Source organism: Cylas formicarius, unplaced genomic scaffold, assembly GCF_029955315.1.
Source record: "Cylas formicarius isolate icCylForm1 unplaced genomic scaffold, icCylForm1.1 PGA_scaffold_8__14_contigs__length_24414737, whole genome shotgun sequence".
In the NCBI taxonomy this organism is placed as follows: Eukaryota; Metazoa; Arthropoda; class Insecta; order Coleoptera; family Brentidae; genus Cylas; species Cylas formicarius.
The window spans coordinates 13,478,667-13,499,211 of NW_026844361.1; the positions used below are offsets into that span (position 1 = coordinate 13,478,667).

The 20,545-nt window shown below is 33.2% G+C and overlaps 1 protein-coding gene across 7 annotated transcripts in view; it reads left to right on the forward strand.

Annotated features, from left to right (window-relative positions):
• LOC132705924 (kelch-like protein 17) overlaps window positions 1-20,545 on the forward strand; it is a 42,358-nt gene that overhangs the window by 9,904 nt on the left and 11,909 nt on the right. For 4 of the 7 annotated variants that reach the window (XM_060676891.1, XM_060676892.1, XM_060676894.1 and 1 more), the window contains 2 exons: window positions 14,403-14,499; window positions 17,796-18,139. In XM_060676891.1, coding sequence (XP_060532874.1) covers window positions 14,403-14,499; window positions 17,796-18,139 — 441 coding nt within the window. The other 3 variants (XM_060676897.1, XM_060676893.1, XM_060676896.1) reach the window with 3 other exon arrangements.

Below are 20,545 nucleotides of genomic sequence, written 5' to 3' on the forward strand. Positions count from 1 at the left end.
CGGTAAACGGCATTTGTCTCACGAGTTTATTTGACACGAGCGGAGCGAGTGTTTAATAAACGATATCGGGTAACTGCAAAATTGATAATAAAAAAGTTTCCCATATCATTTCAACATATGTATACCAAAAATGAATCCGTATCGGTTGCCGGTAGAGTCAGCGATACGGTTTCTAAGTATATCATCGGTCGAATTTTGTGGACACTTTATAACGCATGACGTTGTGTTCTCATTCGATAATAAAAGGGCGAGGCACTTAATAGCGCGTCTATCACATTACTAATACTAATATTGGTATATCGGCTACGGTTAAAGTTACGACGAGCGTTCTACGATTAGAAATAATTTGACAATTTCAAAATTTGCGAAAATTTTCTAAGCGCCGTTCCAAAATTATTTTTAAAATTCAAATAAAACATGGTTAAATTTTATCTGTGACGTGTGTGCGAAGTACCTTCGGGTTTTTAAATACGGACCTGCGTTTTGTGCGTTAAAACTTTTAACGTTTAACTTTTTGTATTATGTACCGCCATCTTGTAGACAGTAAAACGTTGTTACGGCACTGAAAATTAGAGCGGTGACATCCCTCTAAGTAAATTCAGAATAGAAATCAAATTAAGGTTAGATATCAGCAATTGTTTATATAATATAATTAGAATATTCCCTTTATTTATAATTATAATATTTTTAAGAAATCCCTTTTTTTTTAATTTTTTGCAAGGCACGTTCTTTTAACTTTCTTAAAAAGGGTGGACAAGGGTGTATCATAAAGTTCAAATAATAAGATAATTCCGTGTTTCAGTTTTTAAGACCTGCACACCACACACTATTATTATTAACAAATATTATTAACATTAACTGACAGACATCGAGGCCAGTAAATTATTAGCCGTAAATCGAAATTCGTGAATAATATGGATATTTGTAGGTCGCATCGAGAGCTACATTTTTTGCATTTACGGTTTTCGTTTGTCACATACGTTGCTTGAGATATACTATTATTGTTTACTGCATCACTTCAGAAAATAATAACATACAATTACAGGAATAAATAGATAACATTCTATATTCTATAGCTAAATTAAATTAAAATTTATGTTCTGTTTCTACTTATATAGTGTTTAAGGTTATGACACATTTTATTGCAAAATAAAATTGTAAAAAAGTTCTTATTAATATGCTCTTCAATAATGCTGCGTCATCAGCAAACTTAAAATACCTTGACTTTAGATTATCATCACTTTTACCATTTACTGTTGTTCAGTGTTTTCTTCCACTACTCCAATTGACTGCACCACCCCATCAAAGCCCATCCAACTCAATTTTTTCAACGTTGAACATTGGTATGATTTTGAGTTCTTTGTTTTTTTCTCCATTTTGCAAAACATTAGTGAGATCTTCTTTTCTATTTCTATCAGCGTAGTTATGCCATCTTCAATATCTTCTATAAGCTTCATTTTTGGTTCTTGTTTCATTTTGATTGCCAAAGTTTCTCCAATTCTTAGCTTACCAATTTCTTTGTTATCTTTGCTTGTTTTTCCACCTGCACACTTTTTTTTTGTTTCATCATCATCATCATCATTTGTTTTCTTCATCAAACTTCTTTTGAGGGTACTGTTTCTGAAGCTTTTTACTTAAATTGTTTAATTGGTCTTATATGCAATTTCACAGTATGCATTCTCAATTTTCTTTCCACCTAAAATAGAGCTTCTCCTTTTCTTTAAGTTTTGTTAGATAATCTTTTGTCATTTTGTACATTCTCTTAGTACTATTTGTTATTTCAAATATTTCGGAAAATTTATATTTCATTTTGTTGTATTTTTCTACCTTCTTTCCTTCTCTCTAACTACATTCCACCTTTTTTTACAGTATTATTAGTTTTCCTAGTTTAGCAACAAATTTAGAATCACTAGCCATTTTGAAGAACGAACTTTGTCAGCAACTGTTGGAAAGCAACTGTAATTCTAGGTTTACACATTAAGCAGCGGGTAGGTCAATTACCTGTTCACCACCTGCAACTCTCGGGACCGTCGACAATCATAATAGGCACGATACTTCTAAGTTTTAGGGTTCAATAGTGATTTATAACTTTCTCGCATTAAGGAACAGAGCATAATACTATATCTAATGACAAGTTACAATAAAATAAAAAATTATACAAATTAAAAATAAATTGAATTATTATACATAATCATAGAAAGAAATGCAACTGTATAGTCTGTCTCACTCTTCATCATATCCTAATACTTATTTTTGAAACGCTTAAACGATTTCCAATTAATGTAAAAAATAATTTATACGGTGTTCCATTTAACAAAAATAAATGTTTGCTTCATAACTGAAAAACGGTTAGAGTAAGTAAAACAAAACAATAAACTTTAAAAATTCTTACATAATTTCTTTTTCATGGCACACCTATGCTACCATAAAAATTAGGAACAATATCACTTATTAAAAACTAACTATACCTTAAAAACTAAAATATAAAATGTTTTAGAAATTTTCGCAGTAATTTAAATATTAAAATTAAAAAATATATGTATGATGTCTGAGAGGTTTTTAATTTTTATTCTTGAATTTATCCACGTGAGTAAACACCTTCTTTCTTGAGACTGACATCTTGTTGGTGATGATGATGATGCCTTCCAACAGGGTAGAATTTAGTGCTCTCTAAAAAGTACTGCTTCAATACTCCTAATTGAATATGCATTTAATATGCAACGGTGATTAGAGATTTTTTCATAAATCAACCAAACTATTTTGATGAATGATGGGAGTTAAATTAACCCTTTTTAGTCTATTCTTTTTCACCCAATGTTGCTCTATATTTTTCCTATTCCACTCATACAAAAAACGGGGGTACTACACCGTACTTCATCTATCCTGACTGCTGATCTAATACCCAGCTAGCACACAATATCCTCAGTATATCCGATCAATGTCCCATTTAAGTCGCAAGTCCCGGGACATGTGGAGGATATTCTACGTTAGCATATATGTAAAATACATTCCAGGGATATCCTCTGAATGGATAGCTTGCGGATTTACTGTACACGATATATCAGAGATATCCTCTAAATAAATTTTTGAACAACTGAAAAGGAATATGCTTTGTAGTGTTTTGGGAAACATTTTATTGGAAACGTTTTTGTGCTCATCTACATCGACGTCAGTGTTATCAAGCCCTAAAAAAACACACAACACTATTCATTTGCAACCAATGACGCAACTACTCGAGGTCGTGCAGTGCCGGACTCGTTCGAGTCTCGTCGGCTTCTCCTCCGTCTCGCCGTCCGCCATCTTTTCAGACTTCCTTTTGTTGGCGATGTAAAGCGTCTATTTTGAGTATTTTGTGTGCTGTGCTTACTGCTTTCAGTGATTTCATTTCAGATATTTTTTTGTGGTATTATTATACCGAAAAACTAATAATACAAGTAAGTAAAGCTTTATGATAATATATAACATAAGATTTGATAAATTCTAAGCTGAATGAACCATTGTTGTTTAGTCTACCAACATCATACCATGTTTTTTATTATTTTGCTAGCTCAATGAGCTAGCAAGGTCAGGCGGGATATATATATCCTTTTTGATTCTAGACTTATTTTCGTATCTTGTTGCCTAGTTTTTGAAAACAAAAATAAAATCCACTTTCTCTTCATGTTTTTTGAGCTGTTAAATTTAGGCATAGAAAACTAAATTAATTTTTTATTTAAGTAAGTAAGCAATTTTTTTTCAAAGAAACTTCTGTAGGATACTGTAATAGTTTTTACAAAACTTCTGGATTCCTCCTGCGTCTGTTTTTGCCGAGCAAGTTCGACTCAGCAAAAACCGATTCGGGAAGAATCCAGAAGTTTTGTAAAAAGTGAGTAGTAAGCAATGTTAGAGAAAATCCCCCATAACCAAATTATATTTTTAGTTATATAGTATATATATTTTTTTTAATTCATGAAAACGTTTTTCCTAGTTTTGAAGGCTTGTTTTCACGGTGATAGTAGGCATCATGACGAGCAAAAAAAACTAGGAAAATCTTTGGTTGGCAAAAAATATTGCATGGAAATCGGCCTTTACTGTCAAACTGAAAAGTCATATTTGTTCTAGTTTTTTTTGCGCGCTATATGAAAGAGATCTTACTAATGAGAGTTTAATAAGGATTTTTTTTAATGAAATTAAATACATAAAGGTATACCTACATCAACGTGGAGATTAGCATCTAAGATCACTTTCATGAGTGGACTATATACAAGATATATAAAAAATGTCTTTCTCAAACCTAAAATAGTTTCAGATGCGGATAAGAATGCAAAGACATCACAAACATCTAAAGAATGTGAGAATTGAATAGATGCTTGACTGAAAAGAGCTACTTTCATCAAAGAATGACAGAAAACCTGTCAAATATTAGTTATTCTTTTAGGGTTTAGTTTAGTATCTTACTGCATATTTAAAATAGCACGCTTCGTTCTATATTTTTGCTATATTATGTACCTACAGTTTTATCATATCTACAATAGAAATCAGATGTATATAACATGTGTTTTATTAATATCGCTTGCTATTCCACTGATGACTTCACCAACCATGCCCAATAGGTTAATTTCATCACACCCGAGTACCAAATACTGGGATAGAATTTTTGTAGTCGTACAATCAATTGGACTACTGGACATTACCTTTCCAGGCTGTTGGAAATAACCTAATAATTAAGTAAGGTCCACTGGTGTCGGATATACTAACGACGTCTCAACTAGTATAACTGGATGTCCTTAGTATGTCCTCACAAACATCCTATGGACATACGTATCTGATATACTGTGGACGTTCCAATTAGTAACATCGTATATCCTTGAGACGTCCTGACGATGTCCCTTAGCTGAAACAGTATATGCCTAGGACATACGCTATATCCCTCCAGATATCCCGAGGACGTTTTACGGACCTCCTTGTGCTATTTGGGTAAAAGTCCCACAATTTTAAGTCACCACAAATCATCGAACTATAGTCCAAGCAGTAGTTCCAGATTTTCGTAGCATTCTTTCATTCATTTCCAGAATGAGCAAGAGGTATAGAAGCAAGAACATTTCCGTTGCGCAAAACAACAGCAAAAATTTCGGAAAGATCCTTAGGTAAACTAAGTCTCTCGCTGAGTCATTAAGTTCTCATTGTGAAAATAACTGTTGATGTTAAAAAACATTCTTCTAGTAAATTGGTTGGATTTTCAATTGAAAAATACCAAATCACAAACTCTTTGTTATCCGGTGTAATCAATGCTCAATGACCATGTCCTTCTTCACAGCTGTTTCAATTAAGCTCTGAAGAAGCTAAGAGAAGATTTGCAAATAATAACTAAGTTTTCTACTTATCATAGGAAAAGTAAAAGACGATCTATTTTACCCCTAAATTTTGGAGGTGGTTTAAGGTAAACTTAAACCTTTCCCGTTAGGCTTTCCGAATGTTTGAAAATCTTCTAAAATTAAGTAAAATTGTCATTAATATGTTGAACTCGACCATCAATCTACATAGGTTGCGCAAGGATAACTTTGAAGGTTCTGTTAACTTGAACTTTTAGAACGCGCCGCTCGAGATTCTGCGAAGCCAAAGTCTGTATAAATTAGGATACCAATCAACCTCAATAAATAGCTTAGGATTTATGGGGCAATAAATTCGCCATTAAACGTGCGGCACTTTCCAAACAGCTCGATCGAAATATAATCGGTTGCTGAAAATCCGAGAGTTATTTTGTTTACGAATGGTTTTTGGGTCAAGTGGGGATATCTTCAATTTTCGTCTTAAAGTTGTTAAAAATGTAAATACGGTATGGCCCGTCTCAATCGTGTTGGCTTTCGATGGACCCTCCAAAATAAAACTTTGATGATGTTATTACCCATTATTATTGGGTAAAGTGACAAGGCCGGGGTGGGTCACGTACATTTATTTCTTTCTGACATATGTCTTGAGTGTTGACCATATGTGTCAGTGTTAAATAACCGTTTTTAACGTGAGTAAAGTACTTATTAAACAAGAAGCTTTAAAAGAAACCTGTCTACTTACAAAAACATCAATATCAGTTTTTACAAAACGTCTGGATTCCTCCTGCGTCGGTTTTTGCTGAGTCGAACTTGCTGACGTTTCGCCAATCATCCTGTTGGCTTCTTTAGAGCTTGACTGGCTCGCATTTTACTCTGTACCTGCTTATATGTTGTTTGAGGGGGGGCGGAGCTTAATGAGGGGCAAAAACGCCGTCTCGGATGACTGATTCCCATATTGGTGACAGATAGAGACCTGAGCCGCGGTTAAGATTGTTAGCTTCTTTGTAGATTTCTACAGACTCTCGGATTTTTCGTTGGTAGAAGAACTGATTGCATGCAAGAATTGTAGTTTTTTTCGAAGAAAATTTTGTGTCCGGTTTCATGAGTATGTTCGGCAACAGCTGATGAGTTTATTTGTCTTAGCCTTAAGACTCTTTCGTGTTCTTTGAGTTGATAGTTTCCGTCCGGTATCTCCAATGTATTCTTTGCCGCGTATGCATGGAATGCTGTAAACTCCTGGTATCTCATATAGAATTTTGTCTTTGACAAGTGGTAAATCTGGTTTTGACTTTATACTTCTTTAGAACTTTTGATATGTGGTCAGTGATGTTTTAAATGTAAGGAAGGATCACAGTGGCAAATGTAGGATTGCTTTCGGCCTCATTTTTATTGGAAGGTTGTGGTGAAATGTATTTTTTGATGGAACGCTTAATATTTTTAATGTGGAAATTATTAAAGACAGAAGAGCAGAGGTAAGATGTTTTAGTTCTGGGTTCAGTGACTCTGTAAACAAGAGAGTTGATAATCGATGATTTTTGGGCCGGATGGTGATGTGACCATGCATTAAGGTATCGGTTTGTGTGCGTAGGTTTCCTGTAAACACAATGACCTAATGTTAGGTCTGATTTTATATTGATAAGAATATCTAAGAATGGAAGGTTATTATTAGTTTCCAACTCAATGGTAAAACGTATGTTAGGGTGTATAGAGTTTAAATGTCTAAGAAAATCTACTAGGGATTCCTGACCATGAGGCCAAATAACAAAAGTATCATCGACGTGGCGTTTCCATAATTTTGGTTTTAGATGAAAGGTGTCGAGAGCTTTTTTCTCAAAGGCTTCCATAAGTATATTCGCGATGACTGGTGATAGTGGAGAACCCATAGCTGTTCCCGACGTTTGTTTGGAGAACCCATAGCTAGTTTCTTATATTTCTTCACAAATTTGTTACAAGAAAAGTTTTTCAATTAAGATGGTTTTATTCTACATTCTCTGATTTTAATATATCTGAAATTCTGTTTAGAGTTTCAGAAATAAGAATTTTAGTAATAGGAACTTCGCAGAATATGTAATGTTTTTTTAATGTTCAATGAAGTAAAAGGAATTAAGTACAAAACTACCAGTTTCCCCTGTAAAGGCAATCTACATATTTTGCTAGAGAATATGGTGAAGAACCATTGGTGTTATCAATAAGTTCAAGTTTGTGCATTTTAAGGTTAGATTTTTTGACGTATTATAATAGACAAGGATGATAGGTTACATTCCATAGATTTTTCTTGTAACGATCAGACGTTTTCTCTTCTATCACTAGTCGTAGCTAATAGGGAAAACTCCCTATAGCGAAACTCTGTATAAAGGAAAACTGTATTACGAACAAAATTTGTTGTACTATTAGGTCTCCATACAAAGCCATGTATTAATCCACTCTGTATAACGAATTTCTCACTCTCTATACCGAAAGAGAAAAGGCACATTCTTACGCTAATAATCTAATTACCGAGAACCTGGTCGTCCTAAGTGTTTTTCTCGTAATAATTGTTTCAGTCAGTCTAATTTGACTTAGGATTGATACGGCGAGCATGGTGATTAAGCGAAAAATTTTATCTCTAGATGATAAACTTGCTTTAATTCGGGAGATAGAACGGGGAGAAAATAAAAGTGACACCGTCGACTGTATCCACGATTTGAAAGTGCAAAGAAAAAATCGTTCAGGCTGAAGCGGTAGCCAGTTCTTGTAAAAAAACTAAGAAAGCCAAAATTTTACGATTTGGATCAGGCAATGTTGCAGTGGTTCCAGCAGCAACCTCTTAAAAATCTACCACTTTCTGGACCTATCGTAAAACTAAAACCAGAAAAGTTTGCTGAACAGCTTGGCATTATCGATTTCAAGGCTTCGGAAGTATGGTTGGGGAAGTTCAAACAGAGACATGGTATAAACTTTATTAGTATTGCTTGAAAAGAGGTGACATAACTTGTAAGGTGATCAGCCACTAAGCGAGTGGATAAAGCAGTTTCAAACAACAATTACGTTTACAAGTGAGGAGTTGCAAGATTTTATGGTGAGAGATAAAAATTTGCTTACAACAGCAGACTTGACAGAGGAAGCCATATTGCAACAAGCATGAAAGGGTGAGGAAGAGCACCATGAGGAAGAAGAAGATGAAGAAGTTGACCTGGGACCATATTCAGTTAAGCAGCTAAAGAGGTAATGGTGAAAATACATGCCAAAGCCAAAAAAATTCAAAAGAAAATTACCGATTATTTGAAACATTAAATGTAGTTCTTAATAATATAGTAGTTCTTATAACGAAAAAAAAGCAGTATTTTCAATTTCGCTATATAGAATTTCTAAGTCTAAATCTGAATCTAAAAATATGGAGGCCCTAGGTTAATGACACTTTTGTTATTTAGCCTCATAGTCAAGATCAATAAAGATTTCCTTAACTATTTAAATATAGAATATAGAATAGAGATGCCAACGTCTTCAGCCACTTCTCTAGTAGTGATTCGATGATTTTTCAACACCATTAGATAGATAGATTTTTTTTGACATGGTATGTTCAGAGCACTTCTAACTACAAAAGAAAAAAAACATACATATACACATACGATTAGATAAAATCTACAATAATAATAGCAATAACAACGTAATACATAACATGTCAAAACAAACAGGAATAAAAATCAAGAATCAGGTAATAAGGTAATATCTTTTATATTTTGTTTGTATTCCTCTACCGAGTAAAAAAAATGCCCTAAAAAAAGGTTTTATTTTAGTTTTAAAAGTTTTAAATAGCAATCGGCATTTTCTCCGCCATCTTGGAACAGCTTGCACCATTTATAAACATTTTTTTGCTCAAAGTAGATTCACCATATGCCGTTGTCAACATTTCAACTGAATCAATGAAAATCAACGAAATTATTACATATTCAATTCGTACATCACAAAAGTAAAAATAACTTTTTGGCAAAAATCTTAATATTATTTTATAAATTATTATATAAATGCGTATATAATTTTATGCAATCACTTTAATGGCACGTACCTTGTCAACGAAACACATATTAATGTAGGTGGTGGCGCTGTTAGCGATGTAGTCCTTTAATCAGGTGACGTAATACCGTAATTCCGCAATCGTAGTTGAAAAATAAAACCACTTAAGTCGCTGCCTGTTATATTTGCAAGTTGAATGGCCCAATTCTTAAATTAACTTTATAGTAGTCGGCAATTTGTATTTTGCGTTAGATTTTCTTTACTCGATTGACCTCTTTTATCATAATATAAAGTAATAAAATTTCATTTAGACAGGCAAATTAGTTGACATTGTTAGTTTTTTTCTCAGCATATATCAAGAAGATATATTAACACAATTTAATATGGAATATGGCTCCTCCTTCTAGTAGTTAAATCATTCGAATGGACTGCAGCGATTCTTTTTTGTTTCGCAAAATTAACGGTACTATCGATAAAAAGAAGACCTTTGACTCCAGCCTACTAAAAATTATTGTTTTCTTAAAATAAAATAATTGTTCCTTTGTGTTGGTGTTTTTCATTTTACTGAAGAATTTAAATTACATGAATTTACACTATAAAAAAATGCACTGATTGAAAAAACTACAAATGCGAATTTTTATAATAATTAATAATATATTATATCTTAATAATCATTATATTAATTAATTTAAAATATACTTTTCCAGATACCTTTTGTCATATATTTCTAACGCGAAGCAACATATTTGACCCTGTTTGTGGATTCACAGTAAGCCACGCTTAAAATTAAATTTTTGGCTGAGTATTTGCTTGTACACCTAAAAAAAGTGATTTCAAATGCTACAAAATTCATGTCTCACAAAAATTACTTGCAAGCTATCCCGTTATTGGCTATAAAAGTCACCCGAAATTCCAGCTTTCCTCGAAAATGTGATTTGGACAGATGAAAACACTTTTACGAATTTTGGAATATTTAATCGAAACAATATCTGGAGCATTAACAACCTCAACTTCGAGAAATTGAATGTGGATCGTATTATCAGTTTTTGACGTCAACGCTTGAACACTACTTGGATGATTTACCTTTTATCCACTACCATAGAATGTGATTTCATCAATACAATACAGGTATTTGATTATTTTTCGCCAAGGTTTGGTGACAGATAGATCGAGAATAATGGGCTAGTGAGATGGCCAGCCAGGTCTCCGGATCTCAGTATCTCGGACAAATTTTTATGCGGTACACTTGGACATTTTGAGCATCTTTCTTTTAATTTTACATTCATAATTTTATCTTAGTTTTTGAAACAAAGTGGGATTTCTATCCAATAATTTAAACAAAGTTTGATGAGGTTGTCGTCAGATACATTTCCGATGTCTTGGCACGGAAGAAAGCTTTACCCTATCTCGTTTTTCTTCATTGGTAAAGTCCATTTTTAACGGCACAGTAAATGCACTTGACAGTAAAATGTCGAAAAATTTTATTTGAAAATTCACAGCTTACTATGGTACAGAAGTTTTTGTTCAATATTTCTAATTGGAGGGAACACAAATACAAGGTAATACGGGCTATTCAATACTGCAAAAATCCAATATGGGAAAAATGACAAAAAATAAAGTTGATTATGGTTTGAGTAAAACGAAATGTCGTAAGGGATTTTTTGACCCGGGCATAAGATGAAACCTAAAAAGTTCGAAATGAGAATGTATTTAGAGATTTTGGCAGTGCCAAAATTTCCCGGCCTGAATATGAAAGAAACGAAGTAGAGTAAGAATTTTTTATTATTTTTCAATATAATCTCCCTTAACTTCAATACACTTACATATCTTTATTTACAACTCAATCCCTTTAAAAAAAATTCTTTTGGTTTGTCTGCAAAATGAGCTAAAACAGCCTCGTCGTTAAACCGTAGTCCACGTAAGTCCTTTTTCAAATATCCAAACAAATAATAATCGCAGGGGGCCATATCTGGACTATAGGGAGGATGATCTATCTATTGGAACCCACAATCTAAAATGGCAGCTTGTGCAACACCAGCAGTATGGACAGGTGCATTATCGTGCAAAAGACGCACGCCTCTGGTCAGTTTTCCTCGACGTTTTACACGGATGCAGTCTCGCAATTTATGTAATAATGTTGCGTAATATTTACCATTGACAGTGGTATTAGTTTTTTTAAAATGTATCAAAAGAATTCGTTCACAATCCCAAAAGATCGTGGCCATCACCTTTTTTGTTGACTGGCAGACTCTGAATTTTCTTGGAGGTGTTTCACCCTTACGACGCCACTTCATTGATTCTTTTTTCAATAGAGGGTCATAATAGAAAACCGTCACAATAGTTTCTATCACAGGCTTCGGTTCCGACCCACAGAGTTCCAAAAAAGACCGCGCACACTCGACACGGCGTTGTTTTTGAATAGCCGAAAGGTTTTTAGGAACCATCTTGCACTAACCTTATGCATACCTAAATGATCATGGAGGATTCGACGAACACATGTATCAGAAAGTTTAGTAATTTCTGAGATTTCCTTGACCTTTAAACGTCGATCACTCAATACCACCCCCTCCACAATCGCAACAATATCTTCCGTTATGACCTCCACTAGTCGACCAGTTCTTGAATCATCTTCAAAGAACTCCTGCCCCATTCGAAAACGTTTTGCCCATTCTTTCACTACAGAATACGAAGGAGAACTTTGGCCGTACACACCATCCAGCCTTTCTTTAATAATTTTAGGTGGTAACCCTTCTTTTGTCAAAAACTTTATGACTGCTCTATACTCAATTTGCTTTATTTGGAACATTTTTTCGCAAGACATAAGACTTCATTTTTTTTTCGCAGCCTACTAAGATATATATTTAAAAGAAGACAAAAGTTTTATCGTGATACTGGAGCTGCATCTATGTCAGGCCGGGAAATTTTGGCACTAACCTCGTATATATTTTCACATGACAATTGTTTCGACAACACCGTGTCTTTATCAAATAAAAAAAACTTTTAGTTCTTATTTATTTTGTTAAATGGATTTTCATCAAGTAAAAGTCACCTCAGTTCAATTTTTGTAACAAACATAGCTTAAATTTCAAAATGGAATATTATTGAACTCTGTCATCTCTTACCGTTACCAAGATCCTTCGACTCTCACGAATTAATGTCCAGAAAGGGATATTGCACGCATGTGGCGTCATTTCAAATCACGTGTTAAACCAATAAGAGGTGTGATTTTAAATCGCGAATCGGACCAATAACCCTGAGAGGCTTACAACAATCAACAACCAACATGGCCGCGCAGCAACTTTTTAAGCGATTAAAATTAAAAATAAACAGACGCAACTTTACGGCTGATGTAATAATCCTCTCATAAGCCCTGCTAGAATTAAATGAGTTTTCTTTGACCTTTCAAGTGGTTACGCTCTCCTTGACTATACAGTTAATGTTTGAATTTACCTAAGTAATTGAATTTATTTTTGACAATATATTTCTAAATTTGTTAATTTATTAAAATATTCACCTTATTTTTTTTTTATAACTGTTTAACACCTATCGGGAAAGTTTTCGTTAGTTTTCAACAGGTTTTCTAAATTTAATCCAACCAGCGATTTGTTTTCTAGTTTTCCTTCATTAAGAAATTGCCGTTTTACCCGAATGCTACGAATATTTCAAAAAATTCTAATTGCTTGCTTGATTTTGTACCGTACGAAATCTTGAATAGTTTTTGAGAAAAAACTTTTCTATTTTTTTTTGCGGAAAACAGGCCTTTGGAAAAATGTTTTTTTTTTCACGCTCGAAAATTAAAATCTGGATTTTTTATTATAGTTCCATGGAAGCGGTTTAAATTTTTGATTTTCCTTTGTGATCACCCTGCATAATATATTTTCGCCGTAGATAGGTCAGAGCATTAAATATTAACCACTGCCATGGATCGATAATGAAAAATCCCAATTTTAGTTTTCCACATTTTCCCAAAGACCCGTTCTTTCGCAACAAAAATTGAGAAGTTCATTTTTCTAAAAAACCACTTGAAAAATTTCGTATGCAAATAAGGTATAGGAGCATCTTAAATGGACCACCTGACGGTACCTTAATGGTATCCTGAAGGGGTAATGAAAACTATTTTCTAAGTGTAATTAAAAGTCAATTACAATACATACTTGAAAATTTGTTTATTTTAAGCAAAATGTACAAAAACGTAGTCTGTCACAAGATAGGGCAACCTAAAACAACTAACAATTACGTATGTATTATAAAAATATAAGTGAAAGTGAACTAGAACTAGAAACAAACAACTCGTGAAAGTGTCACGTGCTCGACAAAGGTTTTTTTTAATGGAATTAATATAGACCTATTTTAATGTGTGTACTTTAAAATCTTATGCATATTGCTTGCATAAAATTTATCCTTTTTTGTACATTAAATAGGGTAAAGCTTAAATTATAGTATACATTAAAATGTTTATATCGATTATATTTATAAGTTATTACGCAAAATTCTATAAAATTAAATAACCTTTATTAGAATAATCTACTCCAACTAATTTATTTGCTGGATTAGCGAGACGACGTTAGCATATATACAAAAATATCTTACAGTTATTAAACTAAAGGCAATGTAACTGTTGTATTTTGGGATTTTTCCCAGTGTGATGCGTAGGTCTTAGAAATTGAAATACAGAAATTATCCGTCTTTAGTTTGCCCGTACTGTTGCCAATTTACCATTTACTATTATTATCTCCTTTTTAAGAAACATAGAATACACGCAATGCGAAAAAATCCAATTCTACTTATTCTCTGCTATACTTGGAGGAAGCAGATCATAACCCCGTGCTTAGTGGCCAAAAAAAACGTAATTAAAAAAAAACCGTGCTTATTTATGTAGTTTATTTATTTTATTATAATTTTCGTTAGATAAAGCAACATAAAATAATTAACTTTTAACAGTGCAAATAACATAAGGTGATATGTAACTCTAGAATAGAATATAAGGCTTAGGTTCCCATCCACACTTTGTATTTGGTATTTAGTACCTTTGTTATTTGCACTCTTCCATTGTTGGATTTGTTTGGAGTTTGGTATTAGACGATTACTTTTCTTTTTTAGTTGTGCGATGTTACTTTAAAAATAGGAATAGAAAAATTTAGAGCTCACAAGGTCGTCTTGGCTTCCGTTAGCCCGTATTTTTTCGCTATGTTCAACGGTAAGTGCAAGTATAGTATAGAAAAAAGGCGATTAGGTGGTTCCTAAACCGTCACCCATAGAAAGGTGTAGAGTATTAAAACCTAAACCTGTGGGGTCACCCACAGGGATTGATTTTATTGCAAAATTGTTTCCGCCGGAACTGGAGGAAGTATAGAATTTTATTTTATTTTATTTTTTTCACTTACATACAGGGTAGTCAAATAAACCGACATTTTTTTAAGTGGAACGCCCTATATTTTATTACATTTTTAAATATGGACAGTAATGACGTATGCGTAGTATACCAACAATTTCGTACTTTTTGTTCCAGTTCAACTTTACAAATTTCAGTAGCAGAAGTTTGTATTATATTACACGATTTCATACTGCAATGTAAATCAAGATTTAATGATGGATTTTTACTACTAATTCTAAAGAATAAACTTAAAAATATAAAATTTTATACAATTTTATACAATTTGCTATGAATATATCGAAGAATGGACAGTGAACTTTAGAGCATAAAATTGTTCCAAATGGACCCTTCTAAATAGTAAAATTGAATGCAAAGAAGTTTCTTCAGCAGTCGAATTAATGACAATTTTCCCTTTAAGAAATGTTGACAAATTGAAGAAATGGCACTTGACAAAAGATGGGTAGAAATCTTTCGGCGTTTTAGAGTAGAATATATCCCACATGAAAATTTAAGTTTTAATAGAAATTTCCTTGTGTTGTTCAGGCTGCTGAGCAGTGAGAAGTCGCAACTTTCTGTAAAAACATTATATGTCGTCTTAACAGTCAAATTTAATATGCTATGTTGTTAGAATGTGGGTACAGTATTACACGAACATCCTCATTTAGCAAAAAATATCCACTCCGAAGAAAAAATATTTATGTTTTTAAATGAAAATAGAGTTTTTATCGTTTTTCTTCTTCTTTTTTTTAACTTATGAAATACTTGCAAAGTGTACTCTTTTTGGATAAAAAATTGTTGATCACCTTAAAAAATGGTTTGCCGTTAAAGGATTTAAGAGCAACGCAAAAGTCATCGAAGCTGTAAATGAGTATTTTGAGGACTTTGACGAATCTACGTTTAAAAACCGGTATAATCAAATCAGAAAACCGTTGTGCTGAAAAATAAAACAAAAAAAATCCGCTCCAAGAGTAGACCGAGTGGCGCCACCTCTTGGTCAGGCCGAAAACTTTTCACCCTACCGTCGTATAGGAAAAAGAGTAAACATATACCATGTGTTCAATTTATCTTGATAACATTTTAATTGGCTGTAACTTTTTTGTTTTTAGAAATATCAAGGTAAACAAAAAAAATGTTGGGTTAGTAGCTCAGTTTTTTTTCCAAATGACGTATAAAACAAAACACTATCAATTTTCTGACATTTTTTTAAATAAAACAGCCTGTATGTTATATATGTGTTTAATAGAATATCTTATTCCGATTACAATGATGTAACACACTTTATATTTTAGTTCACTCGTTTTTGACTAATCGGCAAAAAATTGGAAATTTTTAAATAATTTAAAAGAGTGCCCCGACTGTCAAATAAAAATATGTTTATGTTTGTCATATTAGTAAACAATGTTGATAGTCCAAGTCGATATTGTTAAAATGGTTTTTCGCTAATTTAGCATCCGTGAAAGGAGTGATATGCTTCAAGTAGACTTTCTGAATAATAAAAGTGCAACCATAGTACATTAGACTTTACCCAGAGCGCTGAGCTCCTTCAAAACAGGTATTTCGAAGGCTGGCAAAGAAATTTGCAGGAAGCGGTAACGTATTAAATGCTAAAAAGTTATGCCGTAATCATAATGTTTTAAATGAAGAAAATAAAGCAAACGTATTATGATTCTATGAAGCAGTTACTAGAGTATATGAAGAGACAGACACTCAGTTTTGAAAGAATATAAATATAATGCTTTTACATTTCGTAAAACTCGAAAACTAAGTGCACAAACATTGTCAAAGGAGGATGCATATTTGTTTGGATTTTTTAAATGGACATAATGAGAATAATAATTTTTGAAAAACATTTTATGGACTGCGGAAAGTTCGTTCACTACTGGAAAGTTGTAATAGACAAAATACGCTATATTGTTCTTTAAATAATCCTAGAAAGAAATAAAAACCCAGAGGTACCAATCATGTGTGGTGTGGTGTCATAGGTGGGCATATTTTGGGTCCAATATTTATAGATCATTATTTGCAACTCTTAGAACACCAAATAGAACAATATATTACACCTTAATATATCAGCGCTCATTATATAGCAGCAGGACGGTTCCCCTCCTCACAATGTTGTGCAAGTTAAACATTTTCTTAACATGGATTAACCCAGAGGTTGGGTAGGGAACGGTGGAACTATGGATTGGCCAGCCAACAGCCCCGACTTAACCTTAATGGATTTTTTCTTCTGCACGTCCACAGAACTCCTTTTAATAATGTCGTGGAACTTCGGCAAAGGATTTCAGAGACAATCAATTAGCTAAAAGACAATCCGGAAACGTTACTGAATGTAAGACAGCATACAATTAGAGTGTATGAGAAATATGTCAAGGAAAATAGTGGTCTCATCAGCAGTATTTAGAATAGTTAAAGAATTTTTTACTTTAGTGTGTCTTTTCATTTTTAGTGTTTTTGTTCTACTTTAATTTGTAAATAATTAATGTTGTTGCAGTCAGTCAGGGCACTCTTTGATATTTTATTAAAATTTCCTAGTTGTCAAAAAAAAGTGGACTAAAATATAAAGTGTGTTACATCATTGTAATCGGAATAAGATTTTCTATTAAACACATATATAAAATGCAGGGTGTTCTATTTAAAAAAATGTCAGAAAATTGATAGTTATTTGTTTTATCCGTCACTAGGAAAAAACTAGGTACTAACCCAACATTTTCTTTGTCTACCTTGACATCTCTAAAGACAAGAAAGTTACAGCCAATTGAACACACGGTACATCCAAGTAGAATTAAAATGTATGTAATGTATTATATAAAAAATATGCCATAAAAATAGAATTAAGAATAAGATAAGTTTATATATATTTATAAAAAATATGGTGTTCCATCTTAAAAAAAGGTATGTTTCATTCGTGGCGGTTTTTTGAGTATACGCTAAAAGAATTTAAAATCGTACATCCTTACAATCTTGACAACTTGCGTATTTACCATTTATTATGACGCTACCCTAAGTATTTTTTAATTTTTCTGTCATTGAAGTGTCATTGACGCAGTTTCCCGTTTTATTACTCTACACTTTTCTGAAATAGTCTATAACGAGGTTGATTAATAGCTGTTTTTCAGGCGAAATGAAGGAACACAACCAGCACGAAATAGCCATACACGACATGGATGCCACTGCGGTCGATTTGCTTCTCGAATACGCCTACACCGGCCAAATAACGATCACTGCCGATAACGTACAAGTGTTACTGCCTGCCAGTAGCCTGTTGCAGATGCACGAAGTGAGGGAGGCGTGTTGTAGGTTCCTTTTGAGGCAGCTGCATCCCACCAACTGTCTGGGAATCCGAAGTTTCGCGGATACGCATTCCTGTAAAGAGCTGCACCTCAAATCTCACATATACGCCTTGCAAAATTTTCAGCAGGTCGTTTCCACCGAAGAGTTTTTGTTTTTGCCGTTCGAAGAAGTGAGTTGATTATTTATTATCTCTAATAGAAACTACTATAACGCCCAAATATCTCGAAAACTGTCGAAGCTTTGAAAGCTGTAAAACCCTTGACATCGGATCATTTTTAAGGTTTTTGTTGTTGGGCACTTTTGTGGGGTACCTCGGTTATTTCTTGAGAAAGAAAGCATGACCCTCTTGTATTATTTACAACACTTCTGGATGGGTTTTAGTCAACTGTCTACTGTGATAACTTGCATTGTCCATTACAATGACGCTATTTTGGAACTAGTTTGTTTTTGGAATCCAACCATCTTTAGAGAAAGCGTGCAAAATAGTTATTCTTTTACCTCTTTTTGATGGCGCTTTTGTTTTACACTCATCAGTTGAGTCAACCCAACCCTTTTCCGGGGTATCATAAGTGTCGAGCCAGGTTTCATCCAAGTAAATAATTGACCTTTGTTGTTCTCTGTAAGTCCTAATTTTTTCTAGATATTCCAGTTGCCATTTCCGAAGTCTAAAAGATTCCATTATAACTTGCCTTTTGTCAATTTTTTTAAATCTAAAATCCATGTGATGATTACACTTCCATAATTTAACACCACATTTAACACCGGTTTCATCTTTTTCCAGCCTCCTAATTAAGATATCTAAGGTAGGCACGCTTTGTTCCTCGTATAACTGGTAAATTTTACGCCGTACTATATCTTGATCACTTCCATCTACACTCGAGAAAATGTCAGCATCGCTTCTTTTTTTCCTCGCTTCACAATTTTCCATACAGTTGATGTTGGAATTTTCGTCAACGTGGCCGTTTCTTCTAAAGATGCTTTCTTGCTGGCACCACGTTCAACGAGAGTCAAATAAACATTGTTTATAACTTCCTTAGTCCCAATAAAATAGTGTTTTCTACATTTGGGCGGGAGCATCTCCTGAGATACAATAGTCTCGCACATATTTTGCATAATTCGCACACTATGCAACACATGCTGTATTACACACGAAATAAGAATGAGTACTAATAAACTTAAACTAAGTAGTATACCAAACCAAAGAATATTGAACACAGGCAGGTACAAAATTATTTTCTGTTACGGACCACAATTTTACCTGAATTTAAATTCCGAAATTTTGGGTAATAATCTTATTGCATTGTATGTTAATGACCACCCTTGGATAATCCCATTCATCGCCTTTCTTATATCTATGAACAGACCATACCCCTCGAAATTCTACTACGGACTCGTAACATGTTTAATATACTTTATTTTGCATATATTCCCATAAAAAGAAATCCGGAGACCGTGGAGGCCATTCTACAGGTTTAAAAGTCAAAAGTAATTCTGAAATGACCTCCTCAAGAATGTCTAGGTACCTACGTGCTGTAAGCATTAACGCTGAAGTAGAAGTATGATTTTCGTAATTATTATTGATGAATATTCTATTTTATTCCTTATAAACTTTTTGTAAACAAGTTTAAGAGACAGACGTCGACTGTGATTGGATGCTCTCGATGTTATTCTTGATATGTGCTCAATAAAGTTAGTGTCAAACACAACGGCCAGGTCTCTGGACGTATCACACCGTCGAATAACATGGCACTATTATTTCGATAAAAAGACAGGAGTTTGAATTTGGTGATATTAAGTTTCCGAAAGTTCGCAGAGCACCACTGATGAAGATCTGAAAGAAATGTTAGATTTCTGTAAAAAGTATTTTTTCTGGTTTTATTTATAAATATCTAAAAGATGAAAAGATACAGAGAGAAACAAAATACCATAATTTAACAATAGATTTTTGGTAATATTAATGTTGCCATTGTATGGACATTTTTTGCTATTTTCTTTTATGTAGGGTTGTGTCAGCATCTGTCAAATTTACATGTCATTAAATGTCAAAAAACGACAGAGTCTAAACAAGAGTTTCAAAAAAATTATTCTAACTCAACAAATGAAAAAATATAATATTTTATTATTTATTCATTTTTAAAACCAATGGTTATTATTATACTACAAAAACTTTTTCAATTAATGAGTAGTATTTCCAGTTTAGAGGTTGCCCATTCTTTGTAAATCATCCTGTGCAATATGCAATACCTAAGCCTGATTTCCAGTTTGAAATCTTAATTTTCGAAATGCATGGTTCAAAGTTTTATTACGTTTATTTTTTCTACGAAATTGGTACCCGTGGGTTTCTTTATATCGAAAATGTGATTTTTTTTCTTAATTTAGTTTTCGCGCTGCTTACGTGTCTTCTCAAAGATTCATAATTTTCTCTATGAATCATTTTTACTATTAGCAACCATATTGTGGTTTGAAGTGAGGCACGTGTTTTAAATAAGTAAAACAAATTCGTAAAGTTGTTAATCAATGTAAAACTAGAAATGAAGCATTTTAAAGTACAGTCGATAAAAAGAAACAATATCAA